General features: G+C 32.5%; 2 protein-coding genes across 2 annotated transcripts; both read left to right on the forward strand.

Moving 5' to 3' along the window:
- The first annotated feature begins 6,976 nt into the window (after window positions 1–6,976).
- On the forward strand, window positions 6,977–7,945 carry LOC141562467 (olfactory receptor 51G2-like). Its single transcript, XM_074302498.1, has one exon. It carries the CDS (start codon window positions 6,977–6,979, stop codon window positions 7,943–7,945), a length of 969 nt encoding a protein of 322 aa, XP_074158599.1.
- A 10,829-nt stretch (window positions 7,946–18,774) lies between these two features.
- Window positions 18,775–23,295, forward strand: LOC141559895 (olfactory receptor 51G2-like). Its single transcript, XM_074297550.1, has 2 exons — window positions 18,775–19,590; window positions 23,290–23,295. The coding sequence occupies exons 1-2, from the start codon at window positions 18,775–18,777 to the stop codon at window positions 23,293–23,295; spliced, it is 822 nt and encodes a 273-aa protein (XP_074153651.1).
- The last annotated feature ends 423 nt before the right edge of the window (window positions 23,296–23,718 follow it).

The following is a 23,718-nucleotide window of genomic DNA, read 5'->3' on the forward strand; positions in this document are numbered from 1 at the left end:
TCTTGTCCGAATATCTCCAGCCAGCATGAAGGTTGAAGTGGGAATGAATCTTGAATCTCCTAGAGAGTGGGCTTGTGGGTTTCTGCCTTGTGAATCTCCCAGAAGTCAATCCTAGTTGTGAATCTCCCAAAGTCCATGAGCAGGCTTTTCCTTTAGACTTGTGAATCTCCTGAACTTGTGAATTTCCTCACAGAATCCTGGCTCTGAATCTTCTCTGAGAGTGGGCTTGCCCTTTTATATGTTCTCTAAAAGTATGAAGTCTAATGTGTGGACCAATGAGCGAACTCCTTTAAAAGTATGAACTCTTTTAAAGGTGTGAACTAAGTACATAAGTACCTTTTAAGAATCCTAACACATTCTGGAAACTAATTTGGAACTATGCCCAAAGAGCATTTAAACTGTGAAAACCTTTGATTCAGCAGTGTTTTCACTGGGCTTGTATCACAAAGAGATCCTAAAGCATGGAAAGGGACCCATATGTGCAAAAATGTTTGTGGCAGCCTTCTTTGTAGTGGCAAGGACCTGGAAGTTGAGTGGATGCCTATCAGTTGGACAATAGCTGGAAAAGTTATGGTGTATGAATGTTATTGTTACTGTGTAAGAAACGACTAGCAGGATGATTTCAGAGAGGTCTGAAGAGATTTACTGGACTTATGCTAGTTGAGCAGAACCAGGAAATCATCATACATTGCAACAACAAGGCTATATGATGATCAATTCTGATGGCTGCGGCTCTCTTCAACAAGATGATTCAAACCAATTCCAATTTTCAGTTATGAAGAGAGCCATCTATATCTAGAGAGGGAACTTTAGGAACTGAATGTGGATCACAACATAGCATTTTCATCATTTTTGTTTTTGTTTGCTTGCATTTTGTTTTCTTTCTCTTTTTTATTCCTTTCAATTTGATTTTTCCTGTGCAGCAAGATAATTGCATAAATATGCATGCATATATTGGATTTAACATTTTTACCATATTTAACATATTGAATCACTAGTAATCTAAAATAAGGTGTAGGGAGAAGGAAGGAAAATTGAAATACAAGATTCTGCAAGGGTTAATGTTGAAAAATTATCTATGCATATGTGTTTTGGAAATAAAAATATATAATAAAAACGAATTCTGATCTATTTTATTCTACTAGCCACCCAAGTAAGAACTAATCTTTCTTGACTTATCAGTGGATTATAACAGTGATAATACTGTTTAAACTGAAAATAATTATAGAGTTACAGAGGCTAATGTTGATATTTCCCTCAAAGAAAAAAAAAATCCAATAGCTTGTTAAATGGATGAATCTGCTAATAAACTTTCTCAGTATGAAACACAGAAATTGTGTAATGTATTTGACACCAGGAGTAGACCAGCTTTATATATATATATATATATATATATATATATATATATATATATATATATATATATATAAAACACCTAAATCTGATCACTTATTATTTAAAGGGATAGGAGATGGAACTCAAAACTTTGAATAAAATATTCTAAAATGGAGGAAAAAGTATCTTAGATTCTATTTCTTAAAATTTCCAATCACTTTTTTGGCATTATTTACTTAGAATCAATAGTTTAATAGTTTACTTGCCATCTAGGGGAGGGGATGTGGACAAGGAAGAAAAATTTGGAACACAAGCCTATGCAAGGATCAATGTTGAAAAATTTTCCATACATATGTTTTGAAAATAAAAAAGGCTTTAATAAATTAAAAAAAAATAAAGATAATAATGAAATAAGAAAAAAAATTAAATATAAATGAATTAGTGTGCCTCCTGGTGGTCAGACTGATTAAAATTATAAAGATTCCCAATGTTACTGTAGTACTTCAGATATCTTTTTGAACTCCCACCAAGACCCTAATGAGGCACCTATGTGATTCAATGGAAAGAATGCTGGATTTGAAAGACCAGAATTCAAGTCTGGCCTCAGAAATTTATTGCTTGTCATATACTAAGTATTACAAATAAAATAATAAAAATAAGTCCTTCTTTCAAAGAGCTTAACTTTTAATTGAGGAAGACAGTACATAAAATGAAGTTTAAAAAGGAATGAATGGGTAAACATAACTTTCATGGTGGCTTGTTAGAAGAAATACAGAATTCCGCTAGGAGAGGAAGGCCTGAAACTTTCTTTAAATGGAGATTCTGGGTATTTAAATAGAAGGAGTGACTGCAAGGTCAAAGAATGCTTTCAGTGTTTGAATTTCAAGGTTGGAGGAAGTTTCCAGTATGAAAAGGTTTTGGGGGAATGGTTAAAAAAAAAAAAAACTTAGAGCAGAAATTCTTAAACTTTTTCCACTCACTCCCACTTTTTTCCTGAAAAATTTTTACATGACCCTAGTACATAGATATATGAAATGGCTATATAAATGACATATTTACTGATAATAAATCATGATTTTGCTACCTTTACATTCAGTTACAAGATGTCATATGGGGTTGTTACTCAGTTTAAGAAGCTTAGAATACAGGCTGGAGAAAAATAAAGTCATTATAGGTAAATTTAGCTTCTCACAAAAACTTGAACCTATCCCCAACATTATGATTTGATGATTTTCTTTTAATTTTTTTTTCCCAAGTCCTATTTCTACTTAGTGGCCAAAAATTCTACCTTCAAATGTCTCTGAAATAATTTAAAAATATATCTATCCCTTACATACCTCTCAATCATATTATTACAGTACAGGTTAGGGCTCTTTTTACTTTTCAATTTAACTGTGAAAATAATAAATATTGCTTTGTTCAAGAACTCTGCACAATTACCAGCTCCATCTTCTAAATGCACAGGTCTCACCAAATCTTTTTCCTTTCAAAGAAGTTTTCAATGGCTCCCTATTACTTATGAGAGAGAAAATAAACATGTTCAAACATACCATTACAAGTTTTACTTTTATTACATATTTTATTTTACTTTCTTTTTTTGTTTGATCACATTCATTTCAAAATATGTAACTTCTTTCTTCCCTTTCCCCAAATCATCCCATGTAACAAGAATACAAAAAGAAACAGAAAATAGCATGTTAACAAAACTAACAAATATATTTGCTCTATTTAATGATAATTTTGACATTTCATATAGAAGTCTTCCACTTCTATAGTAAGTGTGTGTATATACATATGTATAAGCATACATATATATGTTATAGATTATATGTTATTCATCAGTTATACTCCATTTCTAGTCAAGAATCCATTGTTATATTCAATATCAAAGCCATATAAATCTAATTCTAAAATATCAATTTCTTAAGTAGCTATTTATAATGAATGTACATATGTACATGCATATTTGTATACAAATGCATATCCCTGAGATATTGAGAATCTTGTCAAAATAAATGAAACTTTAAGTACACTTAAAAAAAACTGAATGTGTGTGTATATATATATATATAATGTGCATATTATATATAGAGAGATATAGATATATGCAATATACACACATATATATGTATTTCATTCTTTTTACCAACAACTGCACAGCTACTTTTTAATGATATTACAGGAGAGATTCTTGGCCAGGTTCACATTGAACTAGATCAAAGCTTCTTAAACTGTGAGTTGCATAATTGTATGTGGGGATTCATTAAAATATGATTTATTATCAGTAAATATTTGATTTTTATACATATTTTATATACCTATATGTCTAGGGTCTCATAAAATTTCTTGATCAAAAGTAAGTCATGAAAAAAATTTAAGAATCCCTAAATTAGATGACTCATGAGGTTTCTTGCTCTTATATCAACGATCCTTGTATGGCACTAGAAACAGACACAAGAAACCAAACAGATCTCATTATATTCCTCTCCTCTCAATAGCCAAATCACAAACTAATGCCAAATAGGTATGAATCGGATTCTGGTTCATCTAGTTCATCCAAGAAAAAGGATATTCAGCATGTTTTGTGTGAGAGAGAAGGGCATAATCAATATAACTACAGAAGACATCTATCCAACATTATTAAAATAAAAATGCCAGGTAATTAAAGGGAAGTTTACATATGTGGAATAACTTTTCCCATGAATTTTAACTAACCTGAAAATATGCTGTAAATGAGAATTATTTTTGTTTCCATTTTTATTCCTTGATAGTGGTAGGTTCATGAGGTAATGTGGATAAAAACAGTTATCACAAGTTTTAGAGAAATGCTGGAGTAAGCTGGGCTTGCATTGGCTAATTTGGATGTGGTTTTTCCCCCCTCTTCTGATCAATGCTCTTCTCCCAAGAGTAACTTTTATGGCCAATGTTCCCTAGGGTAGTTGGAGTACAGATGCTCTTATCCCTTTTCCCTAGCCATAAATATGTCGTCAATGCTTCTGCATTTTAAACCATATCTCTTTCTATCCAATGTGCAGAGTTGAAAAGTTAGATTAAGCTTCTGCAGCTGAGATCCTCTGATCAGAGGGAACACAAACTTAATGGTGAGTTTTACCAGTTCTTGAAAAATGCAGATTAAGATTGAGATAGAGTTACATTGGAATGGAGAAGGAGGAGAGGAGAGGGATAATAAAAAGACTGAGTTGATGTTCTTAATATTGGTGAACCTGAGGTTTCACCTGTTGGAGATTGTGTAAGTCTGAGGAAGGGGATAATCAGAAGGGAATACAGGAAAAAGTGGTCTTTATCCAACTCCATTCTAGCCTTTTCCCTATTTTTCAAGATCCTATGTACTATTTTCAGTTGGAGTATTGGATCAAGAAAAACATTCTGCTGTTCTAGGCATCTTCATTCTTTTTAAACAAATACAAAATTTACATTTGCTATAGATAAGATTAGTAAATCACTTAATAAAATCTTCTGAGAAACTAGTGAATCTAATCTTGCTAGGTTATTCTAATGGCGAAAGAAATCATGGCCCTTGCCTTTGAAGAGGTCATATAGTTCAGGTGCTGAGAGAAAACTCAGCTACATATAATAAATGGAGGGCATTCAAAGAAGTCATTCAAGGAACTAAAGAGCTTCCTAAATTTCATTTAGGAATTAATGACAATATAAGCAATCTGATTTGGGATAGAAGTACCCATGGTTTACTATAGTCAGGAATGGCTTCTTGGAGGAAGAGTGATGCAAGTCAGGCTTTAGTCACAGGTGAGATTGGAATGGGGGCAAGAAAGCACATCTAAAAGGAAAGTTATACTTAGAGAGTTGTGCAAAGATATGATAGGGGCATATGTTCAAAAAATTAAGAACAGACCATGTATGTGGAGAACGATCAAGATATGGGATAAAAAGTGGATCCAATTAAGGAGAAAGGGCTTCCTTATTGAAAAGGAAGAATTTAGACAGTAGAAAGAGATACATAGTCATATCTTTGTATTATGATACCAGTGATGTTATTTTGTAGAGCCATAAGACATATCAGGGGATTACTAAATGTTTCTGGTTTGAGAAGACTGCTTTTAATTAAATGACAAATAAAAGCTGCCAAGGAAAGGTAGGAATCTCATCCACTATGGTAAATAATGTACATATAACAATGGCAGGAATCATGATAAGAGAAATAACTAACCTTTATATACCACATTAATTTTTCTATACTCTATATAAATTGAAGTTTACCATGGTATTTTGAAGGAGGTATTTTTACCATATTACAAATAGGGAAACTGAAACTTAAGTAATTAAATTTAAGTGTTTCATCCAAAGTTAAATGACTAATATTTGTCAGAAGTATGACTTGAACCCAGGTCTTTTTGACTCAAAGTTTATGATTCCAACCCTTATACTATGTTGAAAAAGATGAAACTAATTAATTGTGATGATGATAATATTCTTGATGTTAATAACAATGAAGTAGAGAGGGATGATTTTTATGAACAATGCTTATTATCATTATGTAAATGATATTGTTGATGATGAAGAAGAAAGGAAGAATGGAATATTGAGATACAAGAACAAGTATTCCTATATTTTCGATGAAGAAACAGCAGAAGGAAGAGAGAGAGAGAGAGAGAGAGAGAGAGAGAGTATGTGGGGGGGGTGAAAACACACATAAGGCATAAAAATAAAGGGGCAATGAGAACATTGTATACTTTGTCTCTTTCCAATCAAAAGTCTCTTGAGCAAAGAATTTGATTTGCCAGTTTCCTTTCAGGATGAAGGGCTAGAGGACAGGTATCCCAGACCCCTTCTCGCTCTACTGTAGTAGTGTCTCATGCCTTCTCTCCCTACCTATTCTTAATCAAGGTCTCCCCATCCAAAAATGATTTGAGGACATTTTATATTTGTAATGATGTCAGCCCCAGGTGACAGAATGGTAATTTATATCTTTGTATTTGATTGTAATAGCCCTTGTATCTTACATCTTAATATAATTTACTTCTTCAAAAACATTCAATTATTTCCTGTATGCAAAAGTCTTATGTGTGTATAAAAATTATTTTCTCCTGCTTATATCTTAAAACATAGAATTAGGAGAAATGGGCTGAAGTTGTACTTAGGAAGATTTAAAATTATTCTAACAATTAAAATAGTCTCCAAGTACAATGAGTTGCCTCAAAAGGGTTGTCCTTTATCAAATAGTTTCCAAACAGAACTTATACTATCACTTTTTAGAAATGCCATAAAGCAGTTTCTTATATAGAAACACATTGTGAACTAGATATTGAATCTTTTGTAGCTCTAAGATTGTCTGACTGTTTCTTTAATTCCTGAAATCTTGAACTAACATTCCTTGGCTTGCATTTGAGAGTAGTTTTATCTCTTGAGTTGTCCATCTTGTGCTGTTTCCAAAAGATAGTGTATTTTTTGTTCCATCATTTTCAATCTAAACAAATATCCCAATGACTGAGCATGAAAGTGTTATAGATACTTCTTAGTACCTAATTATTTTACTTGAAGAAGATTGCAGTTTAATATCTCCTTCATAAAGTTAGACACAAGTCTTGTGTCTAACAAGATCTCCTTCTCAATTTTTTACCATGTTGTTTTTGCCTTTTAGGACCATGGCTTGACAGTGTACATGACTCACCTCCCAAAAAGTCACTATGCATTAAATTTGAACAATAGCCCATTCCAGCCACCCTTCTTCCTCCTGACAGGCATCCCAGGATTTGAGGCAGCACACATCTGGATTGCTATCCCTCTGTGCATCATGTACACGATTGCCCTACTTGGAAACTGTATTATTCTATTCATCATTAAAACCACTTCCAGTCTTCATGAACCTCAATATATCTTCTTGTCCATTCTGGCAACTACAGATATTGGCCTGTCTATATGCACATTGCCAACAGTGCTTAATGTCTTCCTTTTCAACCATCGGGAAATAGAGTTCCACAGCTGCTTGGCACAGATGTATTTCATCCATACCTTTTCCTTCATGGAGTCTGCCATCCTGTTGGCCATGGCCTTTGATCGTTTTGTGGCTATCAGAAATCCTTTACACTACACCACAATCATTACCCATCCTCGAATTGTTGGGATAGTGCTGGTGGCTGTGTTGAGGGGAGCAACACTGATGGTACCCTTGCCTATCTTGCTTAAACGACTACCCTTCTGCAAAAACATCCTCTCCCATGGTTATTGTTATCATCCTGATATAATGAAGCTGGCCTGTGGACCTATCAGATTCAACATAATCTATGGGCTTGTTCTTGTTCTTTCTTCTTTTGGTGTTGACTCTATGCTCATTATTGTCTCCTATGTACTAATATTGAAGGCAGTTTTGAACATTGCTTCAAGTGAGGGCCGCCTAAAGGCCCTCAATACTTGTATCTCACACATAGTCACAGTTGTTATCTTCTATGTGCCACTCATTATTCTGGCCCTAATTCACCGATTTGGTACATTCACTTCACCTCTCTTTCATGTCACTATGGCCAATCTTTTCCTCTTCCTAACCCCAGTCTTGAATCCACTGGTCTATAGCTTTAAAACTAAACAGATTCGCTTTGCCATACAGAAAGTCTTCATGAAGAGGATCTTTTGACACCAGAAGTTCACTTCTGTTTTTGGGACATAAACATGTATCTGATTATCAATCCACTGACCTTTCTATCAGATGTATGCTTCCTTTTCTTTGAGTTTCTGAATTTAAGTTTTAAAAGTCTATTTCTTCCTATATTTGATCAACATTTGGCATCTGATACTACTAGCAGGATGTCAGAAGTTTGCTTGCATAATACAAATTCTTACTTTGTTACGGTTCAAACAACTAGAAATCCCTAAGATAAGATCAATTTTGAAATATGGATTCTAGAATGCCTTTAAATTAGATATTTCTTTAAAGTTACATTGTTGAAAATTAAGGAATTAACTCATTAAAGACAGCTACATTTTGCTCATTTTTAAGTAAGATGTAAATAAAGGAAATATTATATATATATATATATAATTTAACCCGTTTCTACAATTGCTTATTGTAATTCTCTTTTTTCCCCATGTACAAGTGGATTACACTTGGAAATAATGAAAGAATCAGGAAGCACTCAACCTGTTAAGTAATTACTAATTCTCTCTCTCTCTCTCTCTCTCTCTCTCTCTCTCTCTCTCTCTCTCTCAATCATAGTGCAATAAAAATTGCATGTAAAAAAGGGCCACAGAAAGATAGGTTACAAATTAAATGAAAATCAAATAATTTAATCCTAAGGAATGAATGGGCCAAAGAACAAACCAGAAAGAATCAATTTTGTTAAAGAGAATGACAATAAGAAAACACACTAGAGCTATTAAATGTAGTCAAAGAAGTACTTAGAAGAAATTTTATATTTCTACTTCCTTAAATTAAATGCAATAAGGGAAAAGCAAAACAAAGAAGTGGGCATGCAATGAAAAAAAGTTAGAAAAAATTAAAAATCTTCAACTGAACATTGTATTACAAATTCTGAAAATCAAAGAATGGATTAATAAAATTAAAAGACAAAACTTGATAGATGGTTTTATGAAAAAATGATAAAATACGTAAATCTTTTGTTAATTTTATTTAAAAAACAAATTATGAGTATCAAAAATGAAAAAGGGTGAATTCACAACCTATGAGGCAGAAATTAAAGCAAAAATTAGGAGCCATTTTGCTCAACTGTTTGACAATAAATATGATAATCTAAGAGAAATGAGTTAGGTGTTTACAAAAAATGTAAATTTTTTACATTAACAGAAATGGAAATAAAATGCTCAAATAACACCTTTTTAGAAAAAAAAAATTAACCAGTTATCAATGAATTCTCTGAACACACACACACACACACACACACACATCCTTCCAGATGAATTTATAAGTAAATTCAAATGAACATTTAAGGAACAATTTATTTCAGTACTTTATAAACTTTTTGGGGAAATAGGCATAGGAGTTTTAACAAAATCCTTTTATGCCACAAATATGGTGCTGATAAACCAGAAAGAGTCAAAACACATCCAGAATAGTATAGACCAAATTTCCTAGTGAATATTAATGCAAACACTTTAAAGAAAGCATTAGCAAAGAGATTACAGCAATTTATCAGCAGGATAATATATTATGACTAGGTAGGATTTATATCAGGAATGCAGTACTGGTTTAACATTAGGAAAACTATCAATAAAATTGATCATGTCAATAAAAAACTAACACAAATAATATGATTATCCCAATGTTTTCAGGATAAGGTTTTGACATATTGTTGTTTTAAAAAAACACATTAAAAAGCATAGGAATAAAGGGAACTTTCCTTAAAATAATAAGTATCATCAACCTAAAACTGTCAAGCATTCTATATAATTAGAATTAGCTAGAAGCCTTCCCAATAAGATCAGGGGTTAAACAAGGTTGCTCATTATCACCACTATTATGCAATATTATAGTAGAAATATTAGCTTTATCAATGAGCAGGAAAAGAAATTGAAGGATTTAGAGTAGGCAATGAGGAAGCAAAACTGTCATTCTTTGCAGATGATAAGATGATACAGTTAGGGAATCCTAAAAAATCAATTTTAAAAAACTACTAAAATAATTAACAACTTTAGAAAGTTGAAGGATATATTTTAAAAAAACTATATAAATCATCAGCAATTCTATAAATCACTAATAAAGCCTAACTCTAAGAAATGGAGATAAAATGATAATAGACTAATGAAAATATTTGACAGTCTACTTGCCAGGACAAACCCAAGACACAATTAGACACCTGTACAAAACATTTTTACAAATAACGTATATCTAAACAATTGGAATAAATATCAATTGCTCATTGTTAGACTAAGGTAATGCAACAAAAATGACATTAATTTATTTATTCAGTACCTTGCTAATCGAACAAATATTTCATAAAGTCAGGAAGAATAATTATACAATTTATCTGGAAGAATAAAAAATTAAGAATATTAAGATAATTAAAAGACTGCAAAAGAATATGCCCTAGTCATACTAGGTCTAAATCTATTTCATAAAGCTGCAATTACCAAAATGGTTTTGTACTGGCTAAGAAATAATAGTAAATTAATATAGTAACCTAGTCTTTCAGAAGCTCAAAGACACCAGCTTCTGGGGTATTGACAGTATATTGACAAAAAAACTGCTTAGAAATCTGAAAACTATCATGATAGAAAATAAGCATAGACAAACATCTTTCTCCCTATACCAAGATAAGATCAAAAGACATTAATGATTTAGGCATAAAGGGTATTAGGCATAAACAACTTAAAAAAGAAGAGTCCATCTGTCAGATGTATGGAAAAGGGAAGAATGTTTGGCACTAATGCATTGTTGGTGGAGTTTTGAACTGATTTAAATCATTCCACTGAGCAACTTGGAAATATGCTAAAGGGCAATTAAACTTTGCTTCCCCTTTCACCCAACAATAACACTACTAGATCTATACAATACTACTGCTAGATATATAGAATCATAAAGATATCATCAAAAAGGGAAAGGGCTTACATGTACCATGTGTGTGTGTGTGTGTGTGTGTGTGTGTGTGTGTGTATAATCAGCTTTTTATAGTGGCATAGAAAAGGAAATAAGGAAATTAAGGGAGCACCCATTAATTGGAAATGGTTGAACAAATTATGCTATATGAATATAATGAAATATTATTCTACTATAAGGAATGACAGCTTTCAGAAAAACCTGGAAAGACTTACATGAACTGTTGCTGCTTGAAGTAAATAGAACCAGGAGAACATTGTGCACAATAACAGCAGCATTATAAGATGATTCAGTTTTGATATATTTAGTTCTTCTCAGCAATAAATACAATACTCTAAGACAGTTCCAAAAGATTCTTAATGGAAAGCGCTATCCATTTCCGGAGAAAAAACTAAAAAATATGAATGCAGATCAAAGCATATTACTTACAATTTTAATTTTTTGTAGCTTTTCCCTTTTGTTTGGTTTCTTTTTCACAACATATATGAAGTAAAAATATGTTTGTATGAATTTACAAATATAAGCTATATCAGATTGCTAGCCATCTTGGAAAAAGGGGATAGTAGGGAGGGAAGAAGGATAAAATTGGATCTCAGAATTTTTTAAAAATGAATACTGAAAAGTATAATAAGTAATTGTTAAAAAAATAAAGTACTACTGTAAAAATTTGATGTTGAGTTAAATACTGTTTTCAAAATTATTTTCTAAAGGTTTTTTTATTTGAATAAATTTAAATTTTGAAAAATAATAAGAAAAGAAAAACTTTGTTGAAAGACCTAGTGACCGGTAGTGGAGCCAAGATGGAGGAGCGAGGGACTCAATTGAGTTCTCTCCTAGTCTCTCCCAATATCTTTAAATAATGACTATAAAGAAATTTTAGGAGGTGGAGCCAAAAATGGCAGAAAATAGGTCATTATCTGAGGTCTTCCTGGCTTCCCTAAGATTAACACCAACTGGGTTTGAGTGACAGATCATACAGATATTTGTAATGAAACAAATTTGAAGCAGAAGATATTTTGGAAGAACTTTAGAAAAGGTCTATTTCAATCAGTAATAAAAATAGGCAGCTGAGTTCAGGCCCATTACCAGGGTGGTGTGGATATCTACCCACAGGGGGAATCTACCAGGAGACTCTTAGCAAAAATACAGCAGCATTGGTTATTCCCTCCTGGTTCAGAAGCCAGTGTAGTAGTAGACAAGCTATGGAACATCCAATGTAACTACAAAAGGCAAATAGTAAGTCCCTTAACCCTAGAATAATGTGAGACTTAACACGCTTACCCAGCACAGAGAGGAAGTCAGCAGCAACAGCCCCTGGGCTGTCACTGTCTTCTGAGATAAAGTTTGGGACAATCTCTCTTTTGCCCTAAGAGCAGAACTTAAATTTTAAAAATGAGTAAAAAAAGCAAAAAAAAGGGCTCTGATCATAGATAATTGTTATGGAGATAGAGAAGAACAGATAATAATTACATAAATAGTCCCATTTTAGAAAAAAAAGAAGAAATTGAACAAGTTATTAATCAACTCCCTAAAAACAAAACAAAACAAAACAAAACAAAACAAAACAAAACAAAACAAAAAAAAAAAAACAAAAAAAAAAAACCTCTCCACAGCCAGGTGAATTTACATGTGAATTGAACTGTACCAGATATTTAAAGGACAATAAATTCTAATACTATGCAAATGATTTGAAAAAATAGGGAAAAAAAGGAGTTCTGCCAAATTCCTTTTATGACACATTTATAGTGTTGATACTTAAACCAGGTAGGATCAAAAAAAAAGAGAAAAATATAGACAAATTTCCCTAATAAATATTGATGTCAAAATCATAAATGAAACATTAGCAAAAATTAGAGCAAGTTATCACCAGGGTAATATGTATGACAAAGTTGGAATTATACCAGGAAAGCAGGGTTGGTTCAATATTAGGAAAACTATTAAGAACAATCATATGATATCTCAATAGATTCAGAAAAAGAATTTGACAAAATCCAACACCCATAACTAGTAAAAACACTAGAGAGTATAGGAATAAATGGAGTGTTCCTTAGATGGTCAATAGCATGTATTTAAAGTCATCAGCAAGCATCATATGTACTCAGGTAATCTATAAGCATTCCCAATAACACTGGGAATGAAACAATTCACAATTTTAGCAAAGTTGCAAAATAAATCCATATAAATCATCAGCATTTTATATGTTATCAACAAAGTTCATCAGCAAGAGATATAAAGAGAAATTCCATTTAAAATAATTGTAAAAATATAAAATATTTTGGAATCCAGCTTCCAAGGCAAAATAAGGAAACATATAAACACAATTATAAAACACTTTCTATACAAATACAGTCATATCTAATCAGTTAGAAAAATAGCATTTGTAATGTTCTTCTCTAAAATATAATGTTCTCTGGGAGCAGATTTCTTGGGGGGACTTCTGGGGGCAGCCTTAGTTTCAGTTCAGTGTTATCATCCCGAATGTAGCCAGGAATTAAAAGGGAAACTATTTTTCACAGCATCATGGTAGGAAAAGTCCAGGATTCAGCCAGGAGAGGAATGGAACTTCACATATCCAAAGAGGAGAGAATGCAGAGTCAGAATCTGCTTCCAATGTGTGAATTCCATGACTGAAGGAAGTTTCCAGTATGAAAAGGTTTTGGAGGAATGATAAACAAAGTCTAGAGCAGAGTTTCTTAAACTTTTTCTACTCACTACATTTTTTTGCCTAATAAATTTTGGCATTACCTGAGGTATATAAATATATAAAATAGGTATATAATTGACACATTTACATATAATAAATCATAATTTTGCTATCCTTTTATTCAGTTACAAGATGCTTTATAAGGTTGTAACTCACACTTTAAGAAGCTTATAGTATAGAGTGGAGAGAAACAAGATCATTATAGCCTCACAAAAACTTGAACCTTTTCTCAACTTTATGAGTTAGTTTTTTTTTGTGGTAGTATCACAATATCTGGGACTAAGACTATAAATCTGAGTCATCATTTAATTTTTTTTCTCTTAAATCCTATTTTTAATCAGGGGCCAAACATTCTAATATCTCCCAATATTTATAAAATCTATTCATCCTTAACATACCTCTCAACCATACAGTTGCACTCCAGAGTTCTTTTAAATTTTAATTGAACTATGAAAACATTAAGTTTTTCTTTGGTCAAGAACTATGCTTTTATTTCTACAATCTTGCACTATTATCAGCTTCATTTTCTGAATACATAGGTCTCACCAAATCATTTTCCTTTGAAATGAATTTTCAGTGGCTTCCCATTTTCTCTGGGATAGAAATAAATAGGTTCAAACATACTTTTAAAATTATTTTTTATTATATATTTTCTTTTCATTTCTTTTTTAGGGGGTTGATCACATTTATATATAAATAACTTCTGGGGCAGCAAGGTGGCACAGTGGTTAAAACACCAGCCCTGAAGTCAGGAGGACCTGATTTCAAATCTGGTCAAACACTTCCCAGCTGTGTGACCCTAGGCAAGTCACTTAACCTCAATCACTCAGCAATAAATAAATAAATAACTTCCCTCTTCCCTTCCCCTATCATCTCATATAACAAGAATTTTAAAATAAAGAGAAAATAGCACTTTAAAAAGCTAACAAATATATTTCTTTTATTTAATAGTATTTTTTTAACATTTTGTGTTCTTAAGATTCCATTTCTCCAGTACATGTGTGTGTATGTGTGTGTGTGTGTGTGTGTGTGTGTATATATAATCTATAACATATGTACTAGCACATATATATGTGTGTATATATACACACATATATATGTGCTAGTACATATGTTATAGATTATATAATATTCATCAGATATATTACATTTCTGACCAAGAATCCATTGTTCTGTTCTGTATTAAAGCCTCGAAATAAAAATCTAATTCTAAAATCCCATTTTCTTAACTATTTACTTCATAAATTTGCTTTTCTTTTTATAAGTGCATTTGAATATACACATGTACATGCTTGTTTGTATACAAATACTATTGAGTATCTTGTCAAAAAGAATTAAAACTTTAAATCCACTTCTTCAGAAAGTTGAATATGCATATACACACACACACATACATACATACATACATACATAGATATTTGCGTCTTTTCTCCCATTCTTAGTTTCTTGGAACTGTGATGTGATGGAAGAGTGATATGATACACCAACTGTGCAGCTACTTTTCAAGCATTTTGTGGGAAGGATTGTTGTCCAGGTTCACATTGAACTAGATTAAAGCTTCTTAAACTGTGAGGTTTGTAATTGAATGTGAGGGTCAGAAAATAGTATTTATTACCATTAAGCATTTGATCTGTATACCTATTTTATGTATCTATATGCCTGGGGTCTCATACAAATTTCTTGTGTAAAAGTAGGTCATGAAAAACTTTAAGAAACTCTTAACTAGATGACCTAGGAGGTTGCTTTTTCTTATATCAGTGATCCTTGTATACTGACATTAGAAACTTACAAGAAACCAAACACATTTCATCATACTCCTCCAATCTCAGGAACCAAATCACAAACTAATGCCAAATAATTATAAATGGGCTTCTAGTTCATCACAGAAAATAATGTTCAGCATCTTTTGTGTGTGGGAGAAGGGCATAATCAATGTAACTGAAGAAGACTTCTATTTAACATTTTTTAAATAAAAATGATTGGTGATTAAAAGGATGTTTACATATGTGGAATAATTTTTCCCATAATATTTAACTAATGTGAAAATACCATGTAAATGTGAGTTGCACTTGCGTCCAGTTTTATTCCTTGATGATGGTGGGTTTATGAGATAATATGAATGAGAAGAGCAGTACAAGTTTGAGAAAAGTGTTGTGTTTAGCTGGGTTTGCACTGGTTAGTTTGGGTGTGGTCTTTTTTCTCCTCTTCTGATCAATGCTCCTCTCCTAAGAGTAAATTTTCTAGCCAATGTTCCCTGGGGTAATTGGAGAACAGCTGCCCCTCGGTCTCCTGTCTTTTCCCTAGCCATAAATATGTCCTCTATGCCCTTGTACTCAAAGCCACAGTTCTTTCTATCCAATGAGCAGCTTGAAGTTAGATTGAGGTTTTGCAATTGCACTCCCTTGATGAAAGGGGGCACAGACTTGATGGTGAGTTTCGTATATTCCTGAGAAATGCAGATTAAGACTGAAATAAAGGAACATTGAATGGAGAAGGAGAAGGGGAGGGGAGGGACAATAGAAAGCGGAGGGATTCTCTTGATGGTGGGCGTGAGTCTGAGGCTTTTGTTAGAGATTGTGAAAGTCTGAGGAAGAGTAGTCAGAAGGACAGACAGATAATGGGGTCTTTTCCCAACTCAATCATTACCTTTTTCCTATTTTTCTAGATCCTATCTAATATTTTCCCAAGGAGGGATCTTATTCCTCACCTTTCTTAGTCTAGATACTCACTTGTAAACACATACAAGGTGCATATGCACAAAGCACTATATCAAGAAAAGAAGTCTGATGTTCTAGGCATCTTCATTTCCATGTTATGTTCTTTGAAAATTGTTTGTTTTTAAACAAGCACAAAATTTGCATCTACTATAAATTAAGATTAGTAATCTCCTGAAAATCTTTAATGAATCTAATCTTCCTAGCTTATTCTAATGGTAAAAGAAGTCTTGGCCCTTCCCTTTAAAGAGGTCATACAGTTCAGATGTTGAGAGAAAAGCCAACTACCTACAATCGATAAAGGAAATGCAGAGCTTCTTAAATTTCATTTAAGCATTGATGTCAAGATAAGCACCCTTATTTGGAATAGAAGTGCCCATGTTTTATTGTAGTCAGGAATGGTTTCTTGGAGGAAGAGTGATGTGAGCCGGGCTTCACTGACAGGTAAGATTGGAATGGGGGCAGGAAAGCACATCTGAATGGAAAACTCTATTTGGAGAGTTGCACAGACATGATAAGGACATTTGTTGAGAAAATTAAGAACAAAACATGTATGTGGAGTACCACCAAGGTATGCCATCTAAGGTGAGAACAATTAAGTTCCTTCCTTATTGAAAGGAAGGAATTTAGACAGTAAAAAAGGATGCAAAGTTATATATTTCTATATTGATACTGGTCATGTGGCCTTATAGAGCCACAAGATGTATCAGGAGCTTACTAAATGTTTCTGGTTTGAGAAGGCTGTTTCTTATGAAATAACAAATAAAAACTGCAAAGGAAAGCTAAAGTTCTTGGATAACCTTGGAATCTCTTCCTCTCTGGTAAGTGATGTGGCATACACATAACATTGGCAGGGATCATGATAAGAATAGCTACCCTTTATCAACCACTTTAATTTTTTCATACTCTATATAAATTGAACCTTACCATGACATTTGGAAGGAGGTATTATACCATTTTATAAATAGAGTTACCGAAGCTTACGTGATTAAGTTTAAGTTTTTTACTCAAGGTTAAGAAATATGTTTCAGACTGTTTCAGAAATATGACTTGAACCCAAGTCTTTTTAACTCAAAGTCCATCATTCCAACCCCTATAGTATGTTGAAGAAATTGATGTTAATTATTTGTGATAATGATTATCTTCTTGATCTTAATAATAATGCAGTAGATAGGAATGATTTTTATCAACAAAACTTGCAATGATTATGTAAATGATATTGTTGATAATGATGAAGGAAGGAAGGAGGAATGGAGCAATGAGACAGAAGAACAAGGTTTCCGTTGATATTTTTGAAGAAATAGAGGCAGGAAGGGTGTGGGGTGAGTGTGTGTGTGTGTGTGTGTGTGTGTGTGTGTGTGTGTGTGTGTGTGTGTATAAAAACATGTATTCATAGGCATAAGTAAAATTGGGCAATTGGGAAATGAGAGAATTTTCCAACTTGCCTTTTCCCCATTAGAAGACTCTTGCTCAAAATGGAAGACTGGAGGGTAGATATCCCAGAATCTTTCTTCCTTCACTGGAAAAGTGCCCCAGGTTGTCTCTCACCCCAGGTTCTTTGCTAAGGTCTTTCCATCCATAAAATGATTTGAGAAGACATTTTATATTTGTTATGATGTTAGCCCCACGTGACACATGTTAATTTATACCTGTGTGTTTGTAATAGCCCTTATCTCTCACATATCTTAGAATTTTTTACACTTTAATAGAAGATTCAAATATTTCAAATAGAGCATTCAAATATGCATCATTCAATTTCTGTATGCAAAAGGCTTATACATATATTAAAAATTTTAATTTTCTCCTGCTTAACTCTTAGAAGGCAGGAGTTATGGGCTGATGTTGTAATTAGGTAGCTTTAAAATTGTTCTAATAATTAGAGCAGTCTTCTGTTTCTGCAAGTCCTGCCTCAGAAGGGTTGTTCTTTATTAAATGGTTTCCAAGCAAAGCTTATGGTATCACTTTTTAGAAATGCCATAGAGGGGTTTCTTTTCTAGAAAGAAATTGAACTAGATGACATTTGAATTTTTGTAACTCTAATATTCTGCCACAGATCTCTTTAGTTCCCAGAGTCTTGGAATGGCGTCATTTGTTTTGAATCTGAAAGTAGTTTTTCCTCTTGACTTGTCTATCTTTGTATTGTTTTAAAATTTTTGTCCAAAGATAGTCTACTTCCCCATTTCACCATTCTCAGTCTAAACAAACTGCCCAAAGACTGAGCATTGCTATGTTCTTCTGCCCTACTCATCTTACTTGAAGAAAACTGGAGTTTAATATCTCCATCATAAAGACACAAGACCTCCTTCTAAATTATTTACCATGGTTTTTTTTTTGCCCTCTAGGACCATGGCTTAACAGTGTACATGACTCACCTCCCAAAGAGTCACTATGCATTAAATTTGAACAGTAGCCCATTCCAGCCACCCTTCTTCCTCCTGACAGGCATCCCAGGATTTGAGGCAGCACACATCTGGATTGCTATCCCTCTGTGCATCATGTACACGATTGCCCTACTTGGAAACTGTATCATTCTATTCATCATTAAGACCACTTCCAGTCTTCATGAACCTCAATATATCTTCTTGTCCATTCTGGCAGCTACAGATATTGGCCTGTCTATATCCACATTGCCAACAGTGCTTAATATCTTCCTTCTCAACTATCGGGAAATAGAGTTCCACAGCTGCCTGGCACAGATGTTTTTCATCCATACCTTTTCCTCCATGGAGTCTGCCATCCTGTTGGCCATGGCCTTTGATCGTTTTGTGGCTATCAGAAACCCATTACACTATACCATGATCCTTACCCATCCTCGAATCATAGGGATGGGGCTAGTGGCTGTGTTGAGGGGAGTGGCACTGATGGCACCCTTGCCTATCTTGCTCAAAAGACTACCCTTTTGCAAAAACATAATACTCTCCCATGGTTATTGCTACCATCCTGATGTCATGAAGCTGGCCTGTGGACCAGTCAGGGTCAACATAATTTATGGGTTGGTTCTTGTTCTTTGTTCTTTTGGTGTTGACTCTGTGCTCATTGTTGTCTCCTATGTCCTAATCCTGAAGACAGTTGTGAGCATTGCTTCAAGTGAGGGCCGCCTAAAGGCCCTCAATACTTGTATCTCACACATAGTCACAGTTGTTATCTTCTATGTGCCACTCATTATTCTGGCCCTAATTCACCGATTTGGTACATTCACTTCACCTCTTTTTCATGTCACTATGGCCAATCTTTTCCTCTTCCTAACCCCAGTTCTGAATCCACTGGTCTATAGCTTTAAAACCAAACAGATTCGCTTTGCCATACAGAAAGCATTCATGAGAAGGGTCATTTGAACACAGAAGTCCACTTCTGTCTTTGGAGCATAAGCATGTACTCTGTTATCACTCCACTGATCTCTATATCTGGATATATGCTTCCTTTTCCTAGATTTGAATTTCTGAATTTAAAGTTTACAAGTGTATTTATTTCCTACTACATATTTAATAAACATTTGGCATATGATGCTATTAGCAGTATGTCAGAAGTTTGTTTGCATTCTGAAGGTTGCTAGTTCTTGGTTATGGTCTAAACAACTAGAATTCTCAAGAATAAGATCAATTTTGAAACATGGATTATACATGTCTTTCAATAATATTTCTTTAAAGTTAAAGTTAACAAAATAAAGCAATTAATAACATTAAAGACTGCTATATTTTGATAAATGTTCACTTTAAAGAATGTAAATAAATGAAACACTCTAGATAGAATTATTTTTAAAATTTAACTCTTTTTTTAACCATTGCTTAATGTAAAATAGAAATAAAGGTAAAAAAGATAATAGAAAAACTTTTTTTTTAAATTTAGCATTGGGTATGTAGAAGCTATAACTTAGAGACATCAAGAAGCAAACAAAATAAAAAGAATGAAAAAATAAAGGAAAATCTAAAATATTACATTGGGAAAAGAACTTGGACAGAATCTTTCAATAAATTATTAAAGAAAACTACATTGATAACTAGAAGCAGAGGGTAAAATGCTCATTAAAATAATCCATTAATCACCTTTTAAAAGAAATTCCAAAATGAAAACTCCAAAGAATATTGTAGCCAAATTCAAGATATATCAAGGAGAAAACATTGCAGCCAAAAACAATTCAAATATTAAGGAGCCACAGTCAAGTTACAATGAATTTGGCATCTTCTTCTTTAAGGGACTGGAAGGCCTGGTATATGATATTTTGAAAGGTAAAGGAACTGGGATTACAACCAAGAATCAACTTCTCCCAGGGGAAAAAAAATGAACATCCAATGTAGGCAAATTTCACATATTTCTGATGAAAAGAATAGAACTGAAAAAAAAATCTGTCTTTAAATGTAATAATCAACAGAAACAAAAGAAATAAGGGTGTTCAATATGATTTAACTGTTTATATCTCTATATAAGAAAATAATATTTGAAATTCTTAAGAACTGTATCTCTATTAGGAAAGTTAAAAAGACTATACTTGGACAGAGAGAGTGCTTAAAAGTTGACTTTGATGTGATTTTTAAAAATTAAGGGGTAAAAACAAAGAATTGTACTAGAAGAAGAAAAGAGGGAAGGAGAAGAAAAAAGAATGGGATAAATTATATCATATAAAGAAGTATTAAAGACCTATGAGATTAAGTGTAAAGAAGGGAAGGGGAAAGCCTTATTTGAACTTTACTTTAACTGGATTTTACTCAAAGAGGGAATAACATACATAATCACTATATAAGTAAGTAGGATGGGTAAGGGGAAAAATACTGTTGGGATGATAGAAGGGAGAGAAAATTTAGAAAGGTGGAGGTCAGAGTTAAAGATAGGACTTTTTTTATCAGTCTTACATGGCACTAATGCAGAAATTGATCATGTATTGGTGCATAAAAACCTCACAATCAAATACAAAAAGATAGAATTATTAAATGGATCCTTTTTAGATTATGATACAATAAAATTGCATTTAAAAAGAGAGCCATGGAAAGATAGATTACAAATTAAATGAAAACTAAATAATTTAATGTAAAGAATGAGTGGGTCAAAGAACAAATCAGAAAATCAAAATTAAAGAGAATGACAATAAAACAACATAGCAAAATCATGAGATGTAGCCAAGGCAGTACATAGAGGAAATTTTATATCTCTATTTTTTGCATGAATAAAATATAGGGAAAGCAGATCAAAGAAAATCTTCAATTACATACTATATTAGAAATTCTGGAAATCAAAGGAGAGATTAGTAAAATTAAAAGAAAAATTTTGAGATGCTATGAAAAATAACATATATTCTTTATTAATTTGATTAAAATTACTAGTATAAAAATGAAAAAAGGTGAATTCGCAATCTATGAAGTGGAAATCAAAGCAATTATTAGGAGCTATTTTGCCAATTGTCTGCCAAAAAATATAACAATCTAAGTTAAATGGATGAATATTTACAAAAAATATAAATTGCTTAAATTAAGGGAAAAGGAAATACAATTCTAATCTCATTTTAGAAAAAAAAAAAACATAATCAGTCATCAATGAACTCCTTGCCCTGCCCCCGCCACACACATGAATCTCTAGGGTCAGATGAATTTATTAGTAAATTCAATCAAACACTTAAGGAATAATTAATTCCTGTATTACATAAATTACTTAGTTTATGTAATATATAGGAAAAGGTGCCCAACCAAATTCCTTTTATGACACAGATATGGTATTGATACCTAAACTACAAAGACCCAAAACATAGCAAAAAAAAAATATATAGACCAAATTTCCTGAAGAATATTGATGGGAACATTTTAAATAAAAATATAACCAAAGACATTTCAGCAATTTATCACCAGGATAATATAATATGACCAGGTAGGATTTATATCAGGAATTTAGGACTTGTTCAATCAACAATCAGGAAAGCTATCAGCAAAATTAACCATAGCAATAATAAAATTTAACACAAATTATATGATTATCTCAATACTTTCAAGTTATACTTGACAAAGTATAGAACCCATTCTTGTTAAAAACAAAACAAAACAAAACAAAAATACTAAAAAGCATGGGAATAAAGAGAACTTTCCTTAAAATGATGTCACATTTATCTAAAATCATCTGCAAGCATTTTATACAATTATAATAATATAGAAGCCTTCCCATTCAGATCAAGGATGAAACAAGGTTGTCCATAATCACCACTCAGGCAATATTGCACTAAAAATGTTAATTTCAGCATGAAGAAAAGAAAAAATAAATAAATTGAAGGAATTAGAGTGGACAATGAGGAAACAAAACTATCATTTGTTGCAGATGACAATAGTATTATTAGGAAATCCTAGAGAATCAATTTTTAAAAACTACTAGAAGTAATTAACAATTTTAGCAAAGTTGAAAGAAAAATTTATTTTTAAAGATTTTTATTTTTAAAACATATGCATACTTTTCAGCATTTGCCCTTCCAAAACCTTCTGTTCAAAAATGTTTCTCCCTCCCTTTCTCCCACCCTTTCCTCCAGAAGGCAAGTAATCCAGTATATGTTAAGCATATGCAATTCTTCTAAATGCATTTCCACAATTATTATGCTATACAAGAAAAATCAGATCAAAAAGAAAAAACTGAGAAAAGAAAAACAAAATGCAAGCAAACAACAACACAAAGAATGTTTATGATCCACACTCAGTTCCCACAGTCCTCTCTCAAGGTACAGGTGATTCCCTCACAAGACCATTGATCATATAATCTTGCTGGTGTAATGTACAATGTTCTTTTGGTCACACACACTTCATTCAGCATCAGTTCATGTAAGTCTCACCAGGCCTTTCTGAAATCATCTTGCTGATAATTACTTTTAGAACAATTAGAACAATAACATTCATATACCATAACTTATTCTATTATTATCCAACTGATAGGCATTCACTCCATTTGAAGGATATATATTTTAAAAACTATAGAAATCATTCGCAATTCTATATATTATTAACAAAGCTCAACTGCAAAAGAAAGAAAGAGATAAAATAAAATAGATATAGAAAATGTTTGGCAATCTATCTGTCAGGACAAACCCAGGAACTATATGGACACAATTATAAACACTTTTGCACAAATAAAGTAGATCTAAACAATTGGAATAAATATCAGTTTCTCATGGATAGGCAAAACTAATACAAAAAATGACATTTCTACCTAAATTAATTTACTGATTCAGTGCCATGTCACTCAAACTATCAAGAATATTTTATAAAGCCATGGAGAACAATAACAAAATTCATTGAGAAGAGCAAAAGATTAAGAATATCAAGTGGTATATGAATGTTATGATATATTATTGTTCTGTAAGAAATGAGCAACAGGATGATTTCAGAGAGGCCTGGAGAGACTTACATGAACTAATGCTAGGTGAAATGAAAAGAATCAGGTGATCATTATACATGGCAACAAGACTATGCTATGAT

This window comes from Sminthopsis crassicaudata, chromosome 3, assembly GCF_048593235.1.
Source record: "Sminthopsis crassicaudata isolate SCR6 chromosome 3, ASM4859323v1, whole genome shotgun sequence".
Taxonomy (NCBI): Eukaryota; Metazoa; Chordata; class Mammalia; order Dasyuromorphia; family Dasyuridae; genus Sminthopsis; species Sminthopsis crassicaudata.